The following is a 25,785-nucleotide window of genomic DNA, read 5'->3' on the forward strand; positions in this document are numbered from 1 at the left end:
TTGTTGGAAAAGCAGTTGTTTTGAAGATACAAACAGTTTCTGATGGGGGGGGAAAAATCTGTTAAGATGGGAATGATTTTAGGATTTGGGGGGTTTTTTAATGTACTGACACTCTTTTATATATCTGCAGTTATGCTTTGCTTCTGGAAAACAATTAGGAAACCTTAATCACTTTCTTCTTGCATATGTTTCACTAGAATTGTAGATCATCTGAAATAAAGTGATTTAAGAGGTTTATAGGACCCTTACAAGAACTGTCTTTATTGCTAGTATGAAATGGTATCCATGAATGCACCTGTTTCAGATTTGTGATCAGTGTCAGAGGGAAGGATTTGACACTGTGCTCAAAACACTTCACAGATGTTAAGTCTACACTCACAAATCGGACAAGGAAAAAGCTGACTTTCCCCATTGAGCTGAAATGCAGTATCAGTTCTGATACTTTAGCAATCTGAAGGGTAATTTATCCATGTTACCTTCTTTTTCACTAAAGAGGTTAATGAAATGGTTTAAGAATTAGCGGTAATTAAGAAATAAAACAGGAAGTACATTTTTGGTTATTGTTTTGTAATAAAAAATAACAGAATTTTGATCACTTACTCCACTTAGATAACCTGTCAGTCTGTTAAGTTACTAACATGTATTAAACCAAATTTTTTTATTTTGTGTATTCAGCTCCTGTTGTTCAGGCTATGTCATGGTGTTTCATTTTAGGAGTCCACCCTAGCAGATGGCCAAAGTTATGTTTAGCCGGGATGTAATTTGTGGAAAATTTATTCTTTATTTTGGAAGGTGATATGCTAAGTATTTTTTATCTAAGACTGTCAGGTCTGTACAGTTTATGTTAAATAGCACATTTTTCACAAATATACAGTATAAAATACAAAAATTTAGATGAAATTTGCTATTTTTTCACATTTTTAATCTCTTCTTCATTTATACTTTCTATTATGAAGGTAGTGCTGTTTTAGGTTATACCATAATCTGAGGGCTTTGTCTGTATGCAACAGGGAGTGTTAAGTCAAGGCAAGGCTTCAGATTTTATTTTTCACATGGTCTAATTTGATATGTTAGAAATAAGATAGAATGACATAAAGAGAGGTGGTGCCTCTTTTCTCCAAATTTGCAGGTGTCAGGGAGGCGTTTTGTTGCTGTTTCTGGCATTACTATGAGGTTCATCAGTCTCTAAGAGTTCCATGAGTGATGTAGCAGATCACTGGTGGGTTATCTGCAACAGCAGTAATCCATAGATCAGGAGCCCTGTTAAAATATTCCTGGTACTAACAAGTAATTTTCTCTTTCTTAGTGTAAAAAAAAACTACGAGAATTAAATTAATTTTTTTATTGGGGTGTTTCTTACTGAGCATAGATTAGATTGAACTGGAAAACTAATCTCACTGGCTTTGATTCTGGTCAGTTCTGTGTTCTGCTGCAGAAAGGTCAGGCTCTTGCTATTTGGCATCTGTAGCACCTGAAATATCCTTTGTTTTTTTGGTTGTTTTTTTGGTTGTTTTTTTTGGTTTGTTTTTTAAATTATTATTACTAAGTGAAATAATCTCAGGAACCTGTTTATTTCATTGCCCTTGCCCTTCTGAGGTGTTGCTTTTGGTATACATATGATTGGAGTGAGAGGATGATTTAAAGTAAGTTGTGTGCATGTGGGGTGGCTTGCTTTTAAATCTTTTTAAGTGCTTGGATGCTGGTAAGGTGAGGTTTTGTACAAACCCTGCAGTGCAGAGGTGCCTGACTCCATGGGTGAGCATTACTCAGTTTTACCATGAAAGCTGTGATGAGAGACTGCAGTACAGAAGGCAAAAATTGCTCTTCGCTGTAGAGATATTTCTCCTTTAAGAAGAACAGTAATTGAAAACAGCACCTTTCCAAGTAGGCAGCAGAAGTGAGAGTATTGGGAATTTTGTCTTTGAAGTGTTGTTAGCAGAAATCCTGTTTATTAACATAAGCCCCTGGCACCTGTAACTGTTTCACCAGGCCACATTGTTGTTTCAGTCCCTCTTACCTGTGTAGACCCATGTGGTTCCCATTGCATGAGTCAAAAGAAAAGGATAGAGAACGTAAAAAATACATCTCCTTTATTCTTTCTTTCCCTGAGGGAGTGTGGGTGAGAGATACCCAGACCTCAGTCCAGGCTTCACAAGAGATCCTGCCTAGTGTAATGGGCCAGCATTTGAGCAGCCTCAGCAATTTCTCCTACATGTTTCACCTGGTACCCTGTTATTCCCTCCTAATTTCTTTTTAAAACATTTTTGTAGTCCTAGTCTGTGTTAGTTTTCCTCTATGTTCCAGGTTGTCTCCTGGCATCTGTGCACTTTCACTTAGAAACTGCCAGCTTATTTCTGTTCATGGCAATTCTGGAACCATCTTGCAGTTTGGATCTCAGCTCAGTTCCTGAGGAGCCTCTCATTCAATTTATTCTCCCTTACATTTAATGAGAAAATGGGGTTCTCTCTGGTAGCCTCTGGGAAGCATCACCCAAGCTTTTAGGTCTGCTCTCATTACTCTAATGGCTCTGCATGGACAGAGGGAGGAAGTGGTTAAGCACTAAGTGCTGGATTTGAAGGAAGTTTTTCCATCACACTTCTTTGGATTTCTCTTCACTCTATTCTGCCAGCTCTGGCCTGAAGCCCACATTATGTGCAGGGGGTCCTGCAAGTGGGAGCTAACTTGGGCTGTAATCCTTCCCCAGCCAGGAGAGGTGGCCCTTCATGGAACAGTACTGGGACTGATTTTATGTGGTTTTCACAAGAACAGGCAAAAGGTATTTCCTTTGAGAGTAAAGAACAAAGAGCTTCTGTGTAAAGGAGTTTCTAAAAGGCATAACATTAAGGAGAACAGGTGGTGGCATGACTATCCAAAAGAAAGTCTGAAGGAACAAAAAAGAATTAATGGGTATTTCTGTTTCCTTGATGGCAGGTAAGAAGTGAGGCTTCATGTGCTGAAATGTGAGAAATAGAGAATGGATCAATAGATTGATAAAAACACTATGTAAGGCAGCAGTTAAAAAGTGGTACTTCCAGGCAAAGGTGTGTGCAGAAGTTTCTTAAGGGGATCAGTTACCTTATGTATGGCTGAGAATCCAAGTTAGTTGAGTAGAAAATACTTCACATTACCAGCTTAAAGTCAGCTGAAAAGAAGTATTCATTCTTATCACATACTGATGTATATTTTTGCAGTGCAGAGGCACCTTTGAAAGCTGCAATCTAGGAGCGTGATCTTTTCCACCTGTAGATAGTTGGTGAATATTGCCCATAAATTATTTCTGACCTTGAGGTAGGAGGGTAGTGTGATGTCTGTTCTGATAATAATCTGTCTTTATTCTTAAGTCACCAGCATCAGAAAAACCTGCTTTGTTTGTTTTCCAAAACCTCTTTGAAAGCAAAAAACGGAAAATGGACTTCAGAGCAGCTTGTCCTCTTGGTGTTGGCCCATTCCATTATGTGATGTGTTGAAAATAAGGCTGGAAACAACACACTGACTTGGCACTCCTGCTTTCATTCCTCTCTCTTGCTATTTGCTGCTGCTGCCATCCCAAGCAATGGTATGAAACACATACTTCTGATATTGGCCCCATTAGCCTTTCAAATACTGCCTTGGGACCATGGTTTAAGGATTTTGTTCTTGCTCTTTGTTCTTAAATAGATTTCTGGTGGGTACGTGAGCAGATACACGTGAAATGCGAAGTCTCAGCATCCACTGTGTGTTCCCTTGGGTGCCCTTCTTTTTAACTGAAGTTTATTATAATGAGGAGAAAATGACATTTTACTCCTTTTTTTTTGTAATTAATCTGTATTTTTCTGTGTTGGTGGCCCTGGGTGCTGATGTGGGAGATTTTTCCTGCTACATAGTAACTCTGAGTCTGAATTCTCTGAGAAGATTTTGAAAGGAAAGGATTTAAGTTGTTGCCATTTCTGAGCAGTGGAATTTGAAGTCCTTTTGGACTGTAAGTAGAATAGTAGGTGTGCAGAGTTCTGAATCTCCTCAGGGAATGTGTTGTATGATATTTAAGGGATTTGGTAGTGGCAGTGAACATGGAAGAAAAGATCTCTCTCAGAAAATCAGAAGTGCTGGTGTAGTTTAATAAGTGGATCTCAGGCATGGGGAAAATATTTTACATTTGCTATTGCTTGAAACAGGATGACCTAGAGGAAGCCTCTGAAACCTTCTGTTTCCCTGTCCCCAAACACTTGAGATTTTCAAGGGAAAAAAATGCTAACCTTGTGTATTTAAAGGTGTTGCCTAGGGTGTCTTATCTTGGCAATTCGTCCTGCTGTTGTTAACAGCAGGGTTCATTTTGTGCCAAGAGGCTCTGGAATGAGTGCTGGACTCTATTCTTAGCCATCTGTAATAACATTCTAGCACCACCATTTTTCCAAATTATGCCTAGGATAATGTAACTGCCGGAGTAAAATCCACTCTGCAGCTTAACAGAGGGACCTTCTGTTTCCAGTCTCTCAATTTTTATACATTTGCACACTGCTCTCAGGAAGAATAAATAATACATGAACATATGCATTGACTAAGTGAAATTTCCTCCTGATTATAATAAGACACTGTTTAATGGCAATTATAAAATACGTTTCTTTCATCTTTTGCTATTCCTGCTGTGTGTTGAAGAATTCCCTTCATCTCTTTTGTTTTTGCTGTTGTTTTAAGTTACCGTCTTGTTTTTATTTTTTAAACAAATTGCTCATTTTTCATATGTTAGCAAGTTGCAGTTTTGAAACCTTCTGGCAGAATTACCTCATCTGAATCAGAAATAGTGCTACTGCATGAGTGCCCTTAAATGAGGTGGCTGCTACATGTATATTACAAGAATAGAAGCTTTGAAAGGAAACTGATTGACATTTATCCCAAATGAATTGTTTACTCTTTGTTTAATATCTGGTGGGCAATTCAATACTCTGAGTCTATATTAAATATGTTTAATATCAAAATGTTTAAGAAGCATTATTAAGGCTCAAAATAGATACTGAAAAGTCAGAGCTGTATCTTGGTATGCATGTATTATGAAATAGTGTTAAATTGTATGGTGAAACAGTGGGTTTTCTACTCACTAAATTCATAGAATAAGCCCTTTTCAATCACCCATTTTCAAAGGCTGATTTGGAGGGTAGTAGGAGTATATGTGACTCCTTCCCAAATCTGTAGGCTAGGGAGTTAAATGCTGTTCCAGGAACCTGAATTTTACTCTCCTGTGTCCACTATACAGTCCCATTTCATATTAAACAGCAGGTCAGTGAAGACAAGCTGTTGGAGGGTGAGCAGTCATTGCTCATTCTCTAATTTCCAGAAACCTATTTTAAAACATTATCATCTGACACTGGGAAGGATCGATCTCATAGCTCTTCACTCAGTGGGACTTGTGCTAGAATATGTACAGACCTGAGGAAAACTGGATCAAGATTTGGGGCACATAAAGTTAAAAGGAGGGTTTGTTTTTTTTTTTTACTTCATTGTGGAGTCTTGATCCCATTTGTAGACAGTAGATTACACAACTTTCTTAATAATTTGGCTATTGAGAAAAAATTAATAAAGAGATTAAAATCTTTCTTCAGATAATAGCATTAGTTGTATTATTTGTTCCTAGCCCCATTTTTAGCTGAAGTACTGCACTTGACATTTTCTAATGTGCGCTCCACATGCTTCCTCACTCAACTGAGGCAGAATTGTGATAGAAAAGATATTTTATCAAATTTCTGTCTAAGATCTGACAATAGGATATGTTCAGCAGTGTACAGTATTGGTTGTTGCTGTGCCTCCTGCCCATAATGGTAATTGTATGTACCTGGTATTAGGTCTTCAGAAAAGGAATAGGGGGATAGAGAAGATGCTGTAGTTCATGAGCCTGTTACTAGGAGAGCTGTCTGTTTTGCAGGCAGGATCTGTATTTAGTAGTCTGCATCTGCTCAAGCCTTGCACAGTGAGCATGGTGATTTGGTTTCTCTGTGCTTGGCTCCAAACTGCAGCCACTGCACTACCTTTCTCTGGGCAGCACTGGCCCATGAACCTTTCAGTTCTCTGCTTTCAGGTTTCACCCACATGTTCTGGATTTGCCCTGTCACTGCCTCTGACCAAGACTACTCATCTCAATTGCAATAGCCCATATCTTCTTTATAGTTAGAAATTATGAAGTAAATTAGGTGAAACCTGCTGCATTTTGGATTTTAGTGGCAAAACTGCATATTTTATTACAGAAGTGGGTCTGCGAATCTTTCCAAAATGCTGTCATTTTCTGCACATGGTCCAATGTTTGTTTTCATGCAATGAGTTCTGACAACAGGGTCTGTTCTGGGCTATCCCAAACATGACTAATACAAGAAGTTTAACTATCTGTGTCATGTTTCAGGGGAGAGTACTGCAATCATCCTTGGGCTGTGGAGTGGCCCCAGGAGCTTAAGATCCAGGGGACCATGAAACCTATCTCAGAAAGATGAGATGTGGCATTACATTTTATGTAACACGCTGTGGTTGGTAACTGGCTCTCTTATTGCATGTGTAGAATCACTGAATTTCTTGCAATAGAGTGTGTTGCTGTGGTGTTCAGGAGACATCTTTTATTGGTGGGTTTCTCTTGTTTTTTCCTAAAGCAGCTGCAATTTTGGAACTCACATGTGAATAGAAATGCGCCCATGACGATGGGTTTTCAGTACAATGAGAAAAGAGGAATGGGGCCAGAGGGGCTACCTGATGAAATTAACAGCAGACTCATCTTTCTGTGTGGCAGAAGTGCATTTCTCACTCAGACATACTGGATTGCTTTCTTGTTGAGAAGGTGAGAACAGTTTGATGAGGGCTGAGAAGTCTGTTTAAGTTTGGGAGTCACTAAAGGACAACAGTTGCCACAGTCTAATCTGCATTATGATCAATCCAGTTAACAATCAACTGTTTTAACAATTAGCTCTGTTACCAGATCAGTCCATTAAGGTAATTAAAACTCTTTGCTTTCGTTTAACCCCTCAGGTTGCCACTTCTAGTAGGTTGAGTATCCTTATAGCGTAATGTAGAGCATATTGTGGTAACTGATGATCCAGGTCTGTTATAGCCACTTAGCCCACTATTTTGTATTTTTAATGATTCAGCAGATATATACGTTTAGGTGTTGCTGTAAACAGTTCTCTAAATCTTAAAAATCAATGATAAATGAAAGGAGCTTAATTATAATTTGTATTGACAGCACTGCCTATTACTTAGGTTGCTAAGTATGATTATTACATGAGATGGGCTCATTGGTAGAGGGCAGGCATAGCAATTGTTCCGTGATTTTTATTCTGTTCAAAACTTTGTCAAACACTTACTGTATGCTGAGTGTTTCCCATTCTATGCATCTATGTTTAAATTGCTTAGAAAAATTTAATTAAAAACAGTTTGGCTGTATTGAAGAATGGGCTGATGAGAAAATGGGAGACCAGAATAATGTATATTCTTTTGTCACTGACTCCAGCACCTGTTCTGAATGACAGGCTGTGCTGTGAAAAGATCTTCCATCCCTCTGGCTTGAAACAGGAAATTAATTTGATGACCAGGGCTCAAATCAAGAGGCAGAATTAGTTGATAAAAGACTGTGAGGCAGAGAGGCACAGGAATGAGGAGAGGCTGAAATTGGAAAAAGAAGTTCAGGGAAAGAAGAATGGACTGAGAAGTCAGAGAAGTGAGTGAAGCCCAGGCTGAAAAAGCAGGACAGATAGACCAGGACTTGCTAGCCAAAAGAATGGGACCATCAGAGAAAGCAAAGCCCAAAACTGCAATGGGAAGCAGATGGGAAGAGCTGGATAGGAAACTTTAGGCGTGGGGTAGCAGGCAGATTAGCAGATTTCCACAAAGCACCTCTCTTTCTAGGAGCTAGAGCAGCACTCAAGGTGTTTCCTTCTCATCCTCCCTTTGTTCCAGGAAGCAGGCTGGCATAGCATCCTCCTCCCCTGCATCACTAGCAGGTTGTCATCTTTCCTTTGGTGAGTCAAGTGGCAGAGGCCTGTGCAGAACTGAGGGCTCCAGGTCTGCAGATGAACCATATGGCTGCTGGCACAGCATCCCATGGTGGAAGGCATTTGTCTGCCTTCCTGGTGATAGGCACCTTGGAAACTCTTGTCTTTTCCTCAGGGTCTTTATACTCACATTTTAACATCAGGTGAAGCACTTGGGGTTAAGGAGCGCTGAACTAAAGCTGCCTGTGCATCCTGTTACTTTTTCTCTCTGATATAATTCCCCCTGTGCCAAAACATGCTTTGCTCAATGGGAGAGGGAAGTTATGCTTACAGAACGCACTTTTTTCCTGGCTTGCTGCAGAAAAAGGAAAAATGCAGTGTAGTAGTCAGGGAATTACTTGAAGAAAGTGGCTGTAGTCCACAGGAACATGATCTGATCCTCCAGGCCAACTGAATTTATGTGATGTTCAACTAGTAATTTTAAGCTTTTCAGAGGCTGTCATTAGCCATTGTACCTAACTCATCGGAGATGCCCAATCCTAGAGCTTGAAAGAAGAGTGGTAAGAATACTGCACGTTCTGTTCTGAAAAAGAAGTTTCAGAAAAGCCTCTCAAATTAAGTACTGCTCAAATCAGCAGATACTTCTGAAATTGTGCCATCTGCCTCAGCTCACTCACCATGGAATGGTAATAATGCTACTTCTAAAAGAAGGTTGTGGGAGATTTTGAAAATAAATTAGCTTAATGTTTTGTGTTGCAGTCAAGAATAAAAAATTGGATAAGGGTGAAGGCTGGAGGAATATAAAGGAGCTGAAAGATTGTACTATGAAGTTACAGTGTCATGCACCTACCATCTAATATAAATGTCTGCTATAAACATGGAGTTCATCATCTGGAAACTACAAAGGAGAAGGAAAGATATAAAGGAAAAGAAAGATCTGGGAACATTGCTAGGTCTTGTGATAATTGAGGCAGCACGTTAATAGTCTCCTAAAATGTGATCATAAAATGTCCCAATGGCTATCACAGAAGCACTAATGCCTTTGAGCTTTTGGGAGAACTTATCTGGACACTTGTCTATACTTCTGTATTTACAACAGAAAGATGAGAGCAAACTGGAGAAAGGGCTAGTGATGCTGTTTACCAAGGTCAGAGGAATGGATGGCCAGTTTTGAAAGGTAAAGAAGAATATATGGCCTTGCAAAAAGAAAACTGAGGGATGAATAAGACAGCAGTACAATGCATCCACAATACATCTGAAGGATTAACAGCAAGATGGAATCCAGATGAGATGAGGTACAGTTCTTGGCAAAACAGTCATTAGGGATGAGATGAATGGGAATAAGTTGAGGTTGAAAATCAAATAGTTTTTTAAGAGAGTAGTGAGAGTCTTGGGCAGTATCCAAAGGATAGAGTGGAAGACCCCTTGTTGGGCTGGAGATGAGGCTTGAACTCATTGGCGAGGGTGTAAGCAAGGCCTGGGCTCAGACTCAGGAGTCTATAACCAGTTAAATGTGTTAACTGTAGCAGATGCAGCATGCACACTTGGACATCCTGCCTTCAGTACGTGTGGGTGGTTGACCTTTTTCTTCTCTCAAGTGAAATCAAGTCATTTACATATTCTGGCCTCATACTTCAGAGCCTGAGCTACTTTAATCTTAGTAAACCTTCAGGAGCCAGATTACCAACATATCTGCCCCACAGTGTCTGGGAGCATATGGGGAGATCTCTTTCAGATGGCTGGTTTTTAATGTGCAGCCAGAGAGGTCTGAGTGCCTGTGCAAAGAAGGGGATGTATGTGCTCTCTTTTAGCATTTCCAAGATGCAGGAAACCCTCATGTCTGTTCGCTCCAGGATATCTGTTGGTCCTGGTTTATGCAGCGATTTGGAATTGCAAAACTCCACTGTCTAAGGGCTGAAGGAAAAAATCACTGGAGTGGAAGCATTGCCATTCTCAGCCTTTGGATGGCCTCCACTTCATGTTTGTCACATGCAATTCATATCTGAAAGGAGCATGTGTCACTGCTGATGTTATGTGTCATGTCATAAAAGCTTCGGTGACATTTTCTGACCTCTTGAAAACTAACAAAAGAGGTTTGCAACTTGTAAATGCCATCTACCATGGCAGAACAGGTTCCCAGTTCTCTAATCACATATGCCTCTTGTGAAATGCTGCATCACCTTGAAAAAAAATCAGCATAATAATGGAGGAAGTTTGTTTCACTTATTCCTAAATTCTTTACATGATTCATCTATTAACATTTTTTGCTTATTAAGAATCCTGAGGAGTGAAAATTCTGCAAATCCATTATAGCTTTAGGAGTTCTGTTTCATTAGAGCTGTATTTACTTCTGATTTTTTGGTACTCAGAAGTGGAACCATTCTCCCTATGACCTTAATCTTTTGCAGATACTCATGGGTTTCACAGATGGAAGTGTGAAAAATCTGATCTGTCTCAGGAACACATTACAGGACTTTAGGGGGGGGGGGGGCATGTAAAAAGAGGGGAGTGTTCTTCATTAACCTAGGCTTGTTCCCATAGTCCATTAAGGGTGCTGAGATGTGCTAATTATTTTAAGTTGATTCAATTTATGTCACACCAGTAGCCTCAGATCTGGAATAAGGAGATTAAATGTTGGGTTCAGTTTTTGCTGGGCTGACTGCTTATATAATAAACAGTTTTGAATCAGTTGGGACACTTTTTACAGCCTGGAAAAAATAAGCAAAATGTTTCATGCTTGAGTAGGAGAGAAGAGCATTGTATCCACTTATCTTTTACTTTGCATAGTGCTGTTGTTTGCTGCTCTGGCTTTTGCATGTCAATAAGACAAACTTTCTAAAGAGAGGATTTATTGCAGGAAATGTGTCCATGTTACAGGCCATATACACAACGTGCATTAATTTCTGAGTAACAATGTGCAAAAGCTACTTCAGATGGTGCCAGGGTGCAAAACTGCATCTCTGTAGACTGGTGAGAGGTAACAGATCTCCTTTCTGTCATAAACAATTCTTTTGTGTTTGCTGAGACAAGTGCGAGCATTGTCTAGCCCTCACAACCAGTACTGAAGAAGTTAGGTCTGTTTTTATTGCTGTATTACATGCAGGAAGGAGGTGTGCTGAAAAATGAAGTGACAACACTAGCAAAACTGTTTAAGCAGCAAACTGAGACACCAGAAGCCCTGGCTTACCAGCCTGTCTCATTACATCATGCCTAAGTGCCCTGAGCAAATCCTGTTCTTTTTAGTGTGTTTGTACATAGCATTGGTGACATAGCAGACTTCAATACTGCTTGCAATTCTGATTTTTATACATAAGATTATAATTTCCATGGCAGGACCTATCCTCAGGCTCTTTATTGGTAAAAAAATTTTGTCATTTCTTCATTGGGGTATTGAGAGGTGAGGCTAGATGTGCACAGGTTTCACAGAATGGGTAAATAAATACCAGGAGAAGAGAAATCAAGGAGCCTGTGAGCATCACTCTGGATGTCTTGTTCTGAGTTGGCAGGGCTATGTTCTCAGCACTTGCAAGATGAAGCCATTACAGTGTGCTGCTCCCTCCAGCAGACCAGATGGAAAGGTCCCACTGTGCAAGTATCATCCCAAGGGCCCTGCTCACAGATGGAGTGATGAAACCCGAAAGCTGCTGTTCAGGAGTTCAGTGGGTTTTTTGTAGCTGCTTTGCCATGTAGCCATTTCATTCTGAGCTGTTTTATAGATCCTGACAAGGTCTGCAAAACAAACTTATTTTCAACTGCTATTCACATGATTCTTATCTTACCATTCATAATTTTAAGAAGCTAATATGGGAGTTGAGTGGGATAGTTTTTTGCATTGATTGCTGTGCAGTAATGTTTTTGCCTGGTTTGGTCCTGAAAAAGAAGCCATCTCTTTTTTGCAGTAACTACAAAGTGACAACAGTTAGGTTATCAGTGACTGCAGGCTGATTGGTGCAGTGTAAAACTACGGTTTTATTGTGAAATCAGCCTATTCACGTGGCCTGGGAGATGCCAGTGCAAGCACATGAAACAGATGATATTTGAACTCCTTAGAGGGTGTTGTGTAGCTTTTTATCACAGCCCAGTCATTGCTGACATTTAAAATGTGCTGCAAGGAGAGAGGGAGATTAGGAGATGTCTCAGTAGAGATATTGCGGCCCATCTGAGCTTTTCAGAGCGAGAAACTGTACCCAGCTGAGTATCACTGGATAGTCTCAAAATTGTCTGCTTGAATAATAACCAGGTACACCATGTGTGGGAAGGGATTTTCAGGGCAGAAAAACTCCTTAGCATCTAGCTAAGGGAACAGCAAGGCACTGCTGTTGAGAAGGCTGTATGAGGAGCCAGGCCTACTGCTTTCTTTCCAACGCTGAACAACTTCTCTCATTTTAGGAACTTTCCGCTGTACGTTCTGTGAGACTGAAGTAGAAGAAGATGAGTCTGCAATGCCCAAAAAGGATGCAAGGACACTCGTTGCACGGTTTAATGAGCAGATTGAGCCCATCTACGCACTGCTTCGTGAGACGGAAGACGTTAACTTAGCCTATGAAATCCTGGAGCCAGAACCCTCAGAGATTCCTGCCCTGAAGCAGAGGTGGGAGTGCGCCTGGTCTTTCCTCACTTCACTGCATCCTTGTAGAGTGTTCCTCTACTTTGTGGGGCTTTCCCAAACCTTGTGCAGGACTTACTTGTACAGCACCAACTGTGCAAACAACTGACAAATTGCCCCAGGGATGTTTGGTTTACAAGGAGATGGAGGGCTGTTACTATCTTTTGCTAAACAAGGCTAATTACTGTTCTTCTGGTCAGCCCTCTGCATGTATTTTTCTATGAGGTGGGATGATTGAATTACCTACTGCTTACCATGCTGCACACCAGGCCCTTGGCCCAATACTTAAAAAATGCAAACTGTGACTGCTTGACAAAGCTCTGAAGGTTCCACCAATACTGTCTTCTATCTCTCAAATACTTAACTTTCATCTCTTTCTTTTGCTTCTACCTAGCTTTTGAAATGAAGCTATTTGCAATCCACACCTTGTATTTCAAATCCTCATATTATGACATTCTAGTTTGAAGACATTACTTGTAGTAAGCAGGTATTTTTCTTCTGGTTTTGTCCAACTTGTTACACACCTTTTCAGGAAAAGACCATGTTGGAATCAAAAACTTCTTAAAATGTTCTTACCCATGAGAAATGACACGTTCTTTTAGAACATTCCTAGCTTTACAAAAGCAGATGATGTTTAAATAATGCAAAAAGATGTGGGGAGCTGTCAGTTTTGTCAGCTATGGTGAAATGTGATGCGCTTCTATGTATTTAAAAAATATAATTATACATATGGGGGAAAAGAACTGTACCTTGAGGAGAAGCATTCCCACAGTTCCTTGGGGTGCTTGACTTTAGTTAATGGGGAGAGCAAGCAGAATACTCTTTTTTTCTTTCAGGCTAACCTTGAGAAAGAATGTTCCTCATATATTCATGCTAGACAGCTTCTAATTAATACAATAAAAATTCTTTGTCTATTCATAGTCTTTTTCTAGCCAAGAAGGTAGTTATTTTTCCTCATCAATTCTGATAGAAAAACAGAAGCAATATAAAGAGCAGAACAGATTTTTCCAAGGTCATTCAGTGTGTCTTTGGTGATATGGGGAAATCTTTGAAGTATTTATACCCAAGCTGAATCACTAGACTTTGCTTTAAATCCCTTTTCAGTAGTTTAAGTAGTAGAACTGGGAAAACCCTACCAAAAACAGAGTAATTTTTCAGTCTTCCCTTTTTGTGTACAGGAAATTATCACAGCAGAGGCCTGGTGCAGTCCCATGATTAAATAGCAGCGCCCACTTACTTGACTCTTAAATACTTAAAAAACATTGTAAATTATTAATTACTCTGTGGAAGGAATGACAAAATAAATAGGGAGCTTTTTAAATGCTTACTTGAACACAACTTGCTTCAGCACATATAGTGATTTAATTATTTATTAACTCTTATTAATTCAAAGAAGTTAATTCCATGAAAGCACTGCTGTGAGATTTTTTTAAAGTGCCAAACCCTGGGTTATTTATCCTCTCTGTTTTTATGGAATCTTGAGTGTTTGAAATCATTGACAAAACTGACATCTGGTGATTCTGAAACAAACCAAAAAGGTTACAAAATGCACGTATCTTCTCTTTGCAGTAACTTGGGCAACTTCACATATTTTCAGGAGAGTTACAGCTCTAAGTGGCCCCACTGGCATTGCATAACTTGCATTCACCTGCCCTGGGAAACTGGGTGGATCTTCACTCATGTTTTCCTAAGAGGCTGTTAATTTTCTTAATCATAGGAGAACATGAATTAGCCCCCCAGGTTTCAAAATAAACCTGCTTTACTTAAGACCTTTTCTGTGATTTTTAAAAAAATATGGATTTTAATAACCCTTCTATTTCCTTGTGTAAAAATAGCATTATTTCAATTAACAAAAAATCTTTACAGAATTAATTTTCTGTGGTCATGTTGTCAAGAACCATGGGTTGTCTGTTGTGAAGGTGAAGCTCTTAAGAGCGACACAGTGAAAATGTGTTTTGTTTTATCTCCAATGAGGCAAAAAAAAGGAGTTTTCCCATTATCCAAGACCTTTCTTAATAGATTGAGATGAAAATTTCAAGTTGTTTGCACACTGCACAGTGTGGTTTCTGTGGGCCGTACCTCAGTTGTTTCAAGGGCTATTTATGTTGCCTTTATAGGCAGCTAAACCACTCATTAAGGGATTTCCATCAGAGTGAATAAAACAGACTATAAATGTAGCCACATCTGGGCCACTGAGCTGCCACAGTTCCTACCTGCAGGGTGTCTATGTGAAGTTAGAGCAAGGTGGGGAAAAAGTAGTTCGTGGGTCTAAGAACGAGAGCTTTTAGAGATCCCTTCATCTGGTCTGTGCTGCTGGTAAGGTAACTCCCACACCTGGCCTTTTGTTCGTGCCTGGTCCATGGTGTCTAATCCTGTACTTTGGAACAGGTTGCTGAACTGTAAGTTCTCCTCTCGCAGAAAGAAGTGTTCCCCAGCTCTGGTAGTCTTGGGGTGCTACTCACACCTACCAGCATTGTCACTGAAGATAAAAATACATAAATTGAGGCACATTTGCAAAGCTTACTGGGGTTCAAAATTAGACAGAAAGTGTCTAGATGGTTCCAGCTGAGTGTGGGACATTGCAATGGATCACGTAAAGCAATTAGTACTGTAGGTGTCTCTTAGAAATGTTTCATTTTTGAAACGTTCCTGACGTCATGGAATAAGTGTTTTGCTGCTAAATGGTTCTGTGTAGGAAAAAAGTCAATTTCAGGCACACTTATAGGGGCTTCTGTACAAAAGTATTATTAGGTAGTTCCTGGCACTACTGAGGGTTTAGTGCCATGCTGTAGTCATGGGGAGGGAGAGCTTGGGCGAGAGCTGCATTGTGCATCCTGTGAGGAAAGTGGATTACATAAAATTGTCAGGGAAATGCTAGTTAGAGATTTCTATTGTGTGGGAAGCAGAGTGGTGCTTTTCACAGAACACACTCCTGTCTTGGAGAGCTGAAAGGTACCAACACTCAAAATAACATACTGGGAAGAAAGTCTTTGTGTGGTTCCTTAAGTTACATAAGCAATACATGCGCATGAGCCTTCTGTCACAAAATTCAAGGCTGCTGTGAAGCTCTCCTAGCAGAGCAAGCTGCAGGATTGCTAAGGACATGAGACATGCTAACATAGATGCTGTGAAGTATTTTTTTAGCAGCTCTCAGCCATTCCACTACTGAGAGGCTGTGAGTAGCTCTCGATCAACGCTGTGGCTGAACACACCAATATTTTTTTATCTGGGGAAGTGCAATGTTAACCTACCTATGTGATTTCGCCTCACTGTTTGACCCTAAAAATCCAGCAGAATTAGCTCATCAAACAGTGGTAATGTCCTTGCTAAAAAACTCGCATATTAGTCAGGTCTTATCCAAGTATGACTTTATTTTAAGCTTCTTGATTGGAGAAAAGGTCATTGGGTCAAGAGCAGCAACTGAACCGTGCTCACTGGTGACAACTGTCAGCTCAGCTGGCATTGTGGAGTAACCCTGATGGATTTACTCTGGACAAGAGGAGGAGTTAAGGCAGGGCTGCTCCTCATGAAATGCTACAGTTACCCCTGGCAATCAGGTGACTGAAATTATAAGGCTGAGAGTGGGTGTGGTCTGCATCAGATTTGTTTCTCTGAAAAGATGAAATCTCATTCTGAAGTAGAGGAACAGTCATGTTTGGCTCTCCTCACTGTATGCATATTTAGCAGCACAGGCTAGGGTGTATTTTAGGCTCGCTGCCATCATCAGCATGCAGAAAATATTTCACCTGATACCCTCTTTCAATCAGATCCTAGCAGGAATGTTTTCCTCCATCAGTATCCTGAGCTAGAAGGGACCCTGCAGGGAAATATTCTGAGAGCAAAGGAGGGCTAGGCTTTGACAGCCATACCCTTCACATGGGTCAGCACCTTTATTTCTCCAGCTTTTCTACAGTGAGGACAATTTTTCTGTCTCCTCCTGCACTCCATCAGCACACAAAGCCTTTTCCCAGCCCTAGTCCTCTGGTTTGAATGTGCTTTCTCTTCTTTCTTCTCTGCCTGGACTCCTCAGTCCTCCCAAGGCTGTGTGTCTGGATAGTACAGACACAGTAGAGGTGAATTTTCCTGTGTATTGTCACTCACAATTCAAGCTAAGGTTTGAATTGTATTTTTCATGGTGAGTTAACTCCTTCAGGAGTCCTGTGATTAATAACAGTTTACAGCTCTGAGCATGCTGAGTCCCTGGGCCTACTATTTACGTTGGTTAAACTTCAGTGCTTTTTTAATGCAGTATTTGGTTGCTGTGCGAAGAGGCTTTTTCAAATACCAGACTACTGTTTGACTGTGTTTTGCTGCTGTGGCTTTTGTTTCAGGGAATTCTGGGATTTTAGGCTTGTTTTAACATAAGTTCATTTGCATCTCTAGTGTTGCCTCTTTTCAGTATCTGTGGTGGATGTTGCCATGGCCCTATGTAGGGATTCCCACTACAGATTCATAAGTTCCCCAAACCAGGAAGCTAGCACAGAAATTCCTGGCAGCATGTTAGAATTGAGAATGAAAGTTCTCAGTGAAGATCATGGGAGATAATTAATCATAATTTAAGTGTTTTTGTCTAAGGAGGGGCTTGTTCTGAGGGCTCTGTTTTTCTCTCTTTGACTTTTATGTAGCAAGGAGCGTGCAGCTGGTGCTGGTTCAGGGGCAGCAGCTGGCCTTGCAAGTGGACAGCATCGGGAAGCATGGACTACAAAAGGACCATCGTATGAGGACTTGTATACCCAGAATGTCGTCATCAGCATGGAGGACCAGGAGGATCTGAACCGGTCTGCAAGTGAAGGAAAGCCAGCTAGAGAAAGACCCATTTGGCTGCGTGAGAGCACAGTGCAGGGGGCTTATGATCCAGATGAAATCAAAGATGGTAAGAAATTCACAGAGCTGAAGTACTGCTCTGCTTATACAAGGCCTTTACAGTGCTGTCAAAAACATGTTCTGCTGTATGTGTGTACAGCTGCTGCTCCCAACACTGGAGTGTCTGCTCCCCTCTGCTGTGCAAAGCACCTGTGTGTAGGCAGATGTAAAAATTCCGTAGATCTAGGATTGAAATCTAGGTCAGTAAAGCTGAGCTGTCCATGAAATTTTGTGGGGGCTTTTAAAATGTTAATTAACTGTTATGTCTTCCATCTTGAGAGCTTATTGCTTCTAGATGAAGGTCTTTCAGTTTCATCTAGAAAGCTATTTTCCTAATAGGTCACTGCTGAAAAATAACATTTATTAATGTTCGGTGACTCTGAAGTCTACTAAATCTACCAGCAGTGTTTACATGCTCCCAACCTTCCTGCTAGTTGTTTATCAAAACTTGTTATATATGAAGAATACTCAGAAGTAGAGCTTCTGTAAGTACAGTAGGAAGGTCTGTCACCATGATGGGTGAGTCTTTATTCCCTTCTCATTATTTCTGCTTTTCTTTTCATTTGTCTTGGGATCAGGTTGTCCACAGGCCTTGGTCAAGGAGTAGGAGCATTAGTAGGAGGATTTTGCTTTGGTATGTGTGCTGTTTAAGTTTTCATGTCAAAATTGAAAATGGAGACCTTTTATGATTTTTACAAGAGTAAGTCAATAGATACAATCTTTAGAGTAATTTTAGGATTATGGACTGAAACTGATGCCCTGGGAAGAAAGATGGCAAAAGGGAGTCATGTGTGTATGTGACCCTGGAACTTGTGCCGTGTTCAGGCGGGGAGTGGAGTATTTAGGTATAGCAGAAGTGAAGAAAATAGATGTGATATAGTGACCAGAAGATTCCTAAAGAACTTGTTCACATATAATGTCTTTCAAGTGTTTTATGGATCCCAAAGCATTTTTCAAATAGATTAAGCAAAGTGAAATGATTGAAGAAGCACCTCCTGCAGTCTGTAGCAGATGTTACTCACCAGCCATGATGAGTTGTCACCCCTTTTTTCTGCTAGACATTCAATTTACCTGTAGTTTTAAACAACTTCTGATATACACAGGGTAAATGTTTCTCAAGAAGTCACTGAGGGACATGGAGTTTGAGTATCTCCTTATGGGATGGTGGCGTCACTGCTTAACCTCCTCAGCTACTGGAGATCAAAGAGAGGGAGCTTGTGGAAATAGACTGAAATTGCTGCTGCAACACATGAACAGGAAGGACAGAAACTTGGGGCTGTTGACAAGAAAAGATTCACTGCTTGGATCTGGTGGAAACAGTTCTTGCAATCAAGAGACTGCCCCTCTGAGCCACAAAGTCAGCCTTTGTGGAACTATCTCTGGCTATTATCGTTTCACAGCTCTTAGTGTGATGAGCTATGATATTATTTCACAGAGATGCTCTCCTACAGGCTCTTACGCTCCACAGGCACAAAGCAGTGAGCTGAGCACACAACTGCCAACATGATGCCTTTATTCCTCCTTTATTTCAGGAATTTGGCAGTGCTCTAATACTACTAATTTTAGGCATCACCCTTTACTACAACTTTATTTACAATGAAACAGAATTCTGGTGAAATTAGGTATGGTTCTTTCAGCCTTTATTCTACCACAGAAAAGGAGTGGCCACAAGCTGCTCTGGTTTTTAGTGATAGATGCAGAAAAAACTTCGTTCACATTATTTTTTCATCTCAAGTGGAAAAATGTAACCAGCACATTTCTGACAGGGGCGGGGAAAGACTTGGGAGCCACCTGCCTGGATGTGGTGCTGAAACCATGAGGGTCTGTGTCTTGGAGAAGTGGGCAAGTGGCTGCCTGTATAAAGACAGAATGCCAACACCTCATTTCCAGCAATTGTTCATAGGCAGCATCTTTTGGAGTAAGGCAGAAGTTTTACTTTTTAGGCCTTATGGTTTTTTTCTCCATATTTAATTTTCTGTTCTGCTTTTTAAAAAATTATTTATTTTTTTCCATACCACCTGTAGTTCTTTTGGTTCTAGGTGGACTCACAGCCCTCTCACCAAATATAGGATTAGGAGAGGTTTCTGTGGGATGCTACTTTTTGAGCAGAATTTTACCTTTTGAATCCATGAACTGCAGACATTCTGCCAACCAGAGCCATGTTGAACTCTCCCAGCTGTTGTATAGCCACGTTTACTGAAAGTGGAGCACAGGCCAGGTCTGTCAGCTGGGACTGACTGCAGTCCCCTTCAAATAAGAGATGCGTGTAGGGATCCACAGGGACTGTCTGGGCAGTGTTTCAGCTTGGAGAGTAGGCACTGGTTAGTGCTGTGCTGTACAGCTGGGCTACAGGCTGTCAGCTGCAGCTGCTCCATGCCACCACCATCTTTCTGTAAGGAGCTTTTCTCCTTCCTGCCTGGTATAGGTACATTTCTGAGCTCACCAGGCATGGCTGTTCTATATGTTGGTTTACAATACATGGTTTCCACATATTCTTTGTCTGCCTGGATCTGTTTCTCCTCTGTGTTAATCCTTGCAGGCAGGGAGCTCAGCAGGATGGGGCCTGGGCTAGGGGTATGTATTTTAAGGACTGCTTTGCTTTCTGCTCCGCTATAATGCCCAAGTTAGACACCTCCCTGGAGAAGTCATTTCCAAGTGCCTGCCCATCGTGCATTTGTTGTCTTCACTTGCAATGTGCTCCTGGTCAAGGCTTCCAGCTGGGAGCCGCAGTGACTCTAGGCCTCCCAGCTCCAAGGAGATGTCAGTACTTGCTCTACCATTATGAGACATAGCTGTCTCTGTCTTTCAAGGGAAAGAAGGAGCTGGCATAGAGAAAGGGTGTGACTTGACCAACTGAGCTCAGTTGCAGTTATTAATAAAGGCTGAGAAAACTTTCAACGCTGTCACACAGATCTCTGTGAGAAAATGCTCATTCCCTTGTGTCCCTTTGCAGGGGGCCGGGATCTGGATGCGTTCCAGGAGCGTGAGGAGAGCCGGGCAGCCCTGGATGACAATGAGGAGGTGATGCGTGCCCTGCTTATCCACGAGAAGAAGACACCTTCGGCTTCCACTGTCACCGTCAGCAGCACCGCTCCTTTCTCCAGTGGCAACGTGAGTGACTCCGAGAGTGAGACAAGCGAGTCAGAGGAGGAGTCCCCTCCCCGCCCTGCTGCCATGGCTACCACAACATATGGGCTGGAGGAGGAGGATGATGAAGAGTTCGAGGTGGTGGCAGAAGACCCCACTGTCACAGTGGCTGGGCGTCCACATTCTTACAGCCAAGTGAGCCAGCGCCCTGAGCTGGTGGCCCAAATGACACCAGAGGAAAAAGAGGTTTACATAGCTATGGGGCAACGCATGTTTGAGGACATGTTTGATTAACTGGTCTCTGCCATGGCATTTTTTAAAAGGCGACTTTTTAAGGCAGAGACTCTTAACAGAACAGAAGACTGGAGTGCATCTTCCCTCCCCTGTGTGCAGGCAGGGTCACTGTGGCACAGCACTGCTAATATCAGGCATCCTGCTTGCCAGAGCGGGGGAGCAGCAGAGCTGCATGTACCAAAACACATAGGGGAGGAAAAGTCTCAGAAGTGAGGATGCTTGCAAGGTAAAATTCTGCTTCAGGGTGCCTTTCTACACCTTGCTACAGGCACTGCTTTAACCTCATCCAAGGCCCTAGCAGCTCTTCTCCCAATGGCTGTAACTTGATTTTTGTTGCAGATCCCAGTGAAGTCCTCATTCCTGCTCCTAGGGGACATAAGGGTTCCATAGTCTGAGCACAGCGCTCTGCTGAGAAGGGCGTATGTAACATACAGCTCAGCGAGGGGAGAGGAGAGGAGAGGGAAGCACTTGTCTGCTGATGGCAAGCTCAGACAGGACTTGTAGCTGACCCTCTGCCAGCAGCCACTGGCCACCAGAGTGGTTCTTTCTAAGCAGGCCTGTAGGCAGCAATGTTTTCTTGCTCCCATTCGCTCCCCAGTGGGACTCAGCACCTCAAGGTCAGATGTAACTTGAAACAGGCAGAGCAAAAGCTTTGGCAAGCACATGCAGTCAGTCACTTTTTGTCAATGTAACAAATGCCCTCCATGGATCTGAGCTGCCAGAGCTCTGACTTGCCAGGAGATAGCTTCATTTTCCAATGTTGCTGCCTGTTGCTTCTGCCTAGCCCTGTCCATGAAGATGTGTAGAAAGTTCACAGTTCACTGCTGTCAGGCAGTGCCAGGGAAGTAACATAACTTAAGTTTTATTTGCAATCTCACCAGAGCTATATGATTTTAAGAGGAATTACAATTTTGAGTTCTGCTTGGCACATTCTTTTACCAGAAAGACATTTATCAGTGCCTATAGAGCAATATAATATTTCAATGTTTTTCTCTTTCAATTGAAAATGTTGCTTTTTAAATTGTTGTGTTTTCCTTCACAGTACTGCAATAAAGCAAAACTATAAAAGAGTTCTGTGTTCCAGAGAGTAGGGGCAGCATTATGTGCTGTTCCACTTCTGTGGGCAGTACAAATTTGCTGTTAATTGAGACTGTAAATCTGTTTTATACTAACTATGCTTTCTATGTTCTGCTAACCTTGTAATGCCTCCTTCGTGGTTTGATTTTCAGCTCCTCAATACCCTGAATCCCGTTTTTTAAATAGTGTTTTAAATTTTCTTTAAAGTCATTTTAAAGAAGAATAAATAAACAGAAACTTTTCCTCTTTGTTATCTTGCAGTTTATCTTGTGCCTAATTGGGAATGCTGTTTGCTTATCATTTTGATCTGTTGCATTCAAGAAAAAAACTCCAATTTGAACTCATCTTTGAGAGGGCCATTTGAAATCCCACTGCACATTGTTTCTCCTTAGCAGAGCTTCTTTGAATGCCTCCTGGAATCTCCTGCACTTCCAGGATGGATGTTTCATTACATCAGTGCTATGTAAAAAAACAGAGGCTGGTTTTGATTAGGACTTCCATTTCTTTCCAATCTCCTCAAGGGAAGCTGAGGTAGGCTAATGGTAGAGGACTCGCAGGCATCATACTGCTGGTTAAAATGGTGTTCTTGTGTAGACAGACTTAAAAGATCTTGTATCTTCCAGATATCAAGTCACAGAGCTGGTAAGTCAGATTCAGTGACCAGCTAGCAGAAAAAAATGTGCTGTACTCATTCTGTCTAGATTTAATCTGGCTGAATTCAATATTAACACTGGAGAAAAGCAGGTAGATTTACAAGGAGCCGAAAGCAGAAACTGAGAACTAATCCTGAGTGCAGAAAGCTGCTCGTGCTCTGAAATGTATACTGAGTATGATTGTATATGAGTCTTCAGTGTGCAAAATCAAGCTGTAGGTTTAGTGAAGATGAAGTGAAGAAATATCCAGTATAAAAATCTATAAAGTAGTGTTTTTCTTAATAAACATATTTAATTATGGTTTTGTCACCGTGTGACTTGGGTTTGCCAATTTTAATATATTTAATTTCCTTTAGAGATAGGATTAAGGAGCAGAGGTAAGGCAGGCTTACAACTTAAAAGGGTATAAGAAGAAATTTATTAATAACACAAAAAGAATTCAGAATAAGATTTCTAGATTATTCCCTCCTCCCCCTAACTTCATTCCACATTTCTTAACAACAACATACAGAAAACACTTCAGTCGGTTATCTACTCAAATAATCATTTCAGTTCACTCTAGAGAGAAAAGTTCCTTTTTTGGTTTAGGCTTAGGGGTTGTCTTCACCTTCACAATGTACATCTGCCTGGGAAAATACTGCAGATTATGACTCTCCTCCCATCTTCACAGTCCTTCCAGAGCTGTGCTATGGGCTATGTTACACACCTGGGGTACCACTTTTAAAGGCAAGGTGCTGAAAAACAAAATTCTCTTCATCTCTTTTTCTATTAAATGTCGCTGTCCATATTTCCAGTTCTAAAACAGAAAGCCCCATTTTCTCAAAGATAAAAAAGGTCTTCTTTTCAAGCACTTAAACTTTCCCAAGTATATTTCACAGTTTAAAGGAATGTTAGTGTAGTCACAGTCCCCTTATAGCCTCACAAAAAAGGTTTTTGGCTACTCATCAGTTGCATCTTTTGAATCTCTTTCTATCAGGAACTTTATTTTCATTCCACCAACTTCTGTAGACTCCATGCTTTATTTCTTCTCATTCAGGAGAGCTCAGGATATCGAGAATCTTACCCAGGCATTAAAAGAGTCAAAATTGCATCCGGAACGTGAAGAAGCCCCGTGGTCAGCTGGAGGTCTCTTCTCTCAGACCGGGGGTGGGGGAGGAAGGGACAGGGAAGGGAGAGCCTTGGTGGCTCCCTGATCCCCCTGCTCGGCCATGCCACGTGGGGAGGGGAGCCGAGTGAACTGAGCTGAGCTGAGCCGGGGGCTGCCAGGGCAGGGGCCTGGCCAGAGCCACCTCACCTCCAGAGAGGCCTGAAGCCGAAAGAGAGCGACCCACTCACCACCAATGTGATTTATGAAAATGAAACAACTCTCTCATTAGCCACCTGGGATGTCAACCACCAGATCAGCCTCCGACTGGTCCCCACATCCCACAGGGGAAGCTCCCAGAGAAGGGACAGTCCCTCCGTTCCCCCAGGCAGCTCCCCCCCGCCCTTCCATGTGGAACCAGCACAGGTTTGTGCAACAGTTGTAGTTTTTGTCATTCAGTAAGGCACATCCTGCACATAGGGAAATTAGAGCAGTGACTGTGGGGTTTGTCCTCCATCTCTCATCCACCACATCCAGCTCTCTGGAGAACTGGAAAGGTCAAAGGTGCATGGGCTGATGCCATTGTTTCCTGCCTTCTCCAACAGTTCCTGGCATTAGAAAGGATGGCTGCTCTGCTCTGCTCCAACCAGTTCAGGCTGCTGAAGGATAACCATACACTGCTGCTTCCCTGTCATGGCTTGAATGAACAGAACACACAGTTGATAGTGCCCTTTTTCTCTTCCTGCAGCTGAACAGAGCTCTGCACACATGCCAGGTGGGAAAAACAGCCTCTGCAAGCAAAGCCAGCCTGTGCCAGCAGGTTTGTGCTAATGCAAGGGATAAAGCCATCAATTCTGACGAAGGCCCAGCCATTTCCCCTGCTTGCTGGACCATATGTGCTGCATTAACACTAACCCAATAATGCTGTCAAGCCTTCCTGGGTGGATATTCTGTCTAACCCCATTGAAACCAGCTTCTGCATCTGCTTCTGGCCTAAAGAGCATTTTATGCAGTGTCTGAGAGTTCAAGAAGCATTTGGGCAACATTCTCAGGCATATGGTGTGATTTTTGGGGGGTGTCCGTGCAGGGCCAGGAACTGGACTTTGATGATGCTTGTGGGTCCCTTCCAACTCAAAGTATTCTGTGGTTCTGTGGAGGTACATGAGGGCAGGGCACTGGATCTCTCTCTGGAAAGAGAACTGTGCTTCTCAGTCTTTTCGTGCTCCTCTTCCCAATGGTCTGAAGTGCCTCTCCCAGCTGGATGGCAGCTGCCTCTGTTGCTGCTCTCATTGCAGGTCAAGAAAACTGCAGTGGAATTATGCGCTCCCTGGCCCAGTACAGAGCAGGCCAGAGCAGATCAGCTAAGCTGATGATGGAGGGAATGTACACTGTCAACCCTGAAGAACAGAAACATTACAATTTTTTCTACTAAGCTTCCAAAAATTGGCTTCCTTCAGCCAACTCTTCTGTGCTGCTGCCTCCTTCAGACTTGGATTAAACAGACTTGTTCTGTGAGAGTCAAGGGATTTGAAGGTCCCCTGGAGGACCTAGAGGGCAGAAAAATAGCATCACCTCCTTCCTGAGACATCTGAGGAGTTGTGCCTTGGAGATACCTGCAGTTTCAGGATATGCTGTGAATTTAAAAGGGTCAGATGGGGGAAGCAGTCTGCTGTTCTTGGGTCTCTGTCTCCCACTGTGCCTCCCTAGGAGGAGAGAGAAAATTGTCTCAAGAATCAAATGCAAGACAAAGCCATCATGGAAATGGAAAGGTTATGAGCATGTGGAAGGGCATGTCAGCAGCAAGGGTGAGCTAGCGGGCTGTCCAGCGCAGGCTATGGGGGTGAAGCAGCAGCAGCACCATTCCTCTGGTGTGTGTCAGCATTAAAGAGAGAGGCTTTGGCCCCTGTCCTTTGGAGCAGAGATGCATCACACAGTGCTCCAGGTAATTGCTCTGGGCTCTCCAGGACTGGTATGGCTTTATCCCATTGGAAGCCCTGGGCTAGGTAACCATGCCCCAGGGTTGTCCACAGAAGGCTTGGGAGTATTGATCTAAGCATGGACAGCCAATGATCCCTACGCATCACAATACATTCCTGTTTAAAGTGTATTGACTATTAGACAAGTCTCCTCCAGCAGCAGTGGAGCTGGGACTGACAAGTAGCTTCTCTCTGCTGAGCTGCT

The 25,785-nt window shown here is 42.0% G+C and overlaps 2 protein-coding genes across 2 annotated transcripts in view; one reads left to right on the plus strand and one right to left on the minus strand.

The window, feature by feature from the left end:
- GTF2E1 (general transcription factor IIE subunit 1) overlaps positions 1-22,116 on the plus strand; it is a 52,035-nt gene extending 29,919 nt beyond the window's left edge. Inside the window, exons 3-5 of the mRNA XM_079305749.1 lie at positions 12,330-12,531; positions 17,172-17,419; positions 20,363-22,116. Of these exons, the coding sequence (XP_079161875.1) occupies positions 12,330-12,531; positions 17,172-17,419; positions 20,363-20,790 (878 nt within the window). The 3' untranslated portion in view covers positions 20,791-22,116. The remainder of the gene's footprint in view (positions 1-12,329; positions 12,532-17,171; positions 17,420-20,362) is intronic.
- The window catches only part of FSTL1 (follistatin like 1), a 212,003-nt gene that overhangs the window by 182,800 nt on the left and 3,418 nt on the right, over positions 1-25,785 (minus strand). The gene's annotated exons all lie outside the window — the stretch shown is intronic.

The sequence above is a fragment of the Erithacus rubecula genome, assembly GCF_903797595.1.
Source record: "Erithacus rubecula genome assembly, chromosome: 1".
Lineage (NCBI taxonomy): Eukaryota > Metazoa > Chordata > Aves > Passeriformes > Muscicapidae > Erithacus > Erithacus rubecula.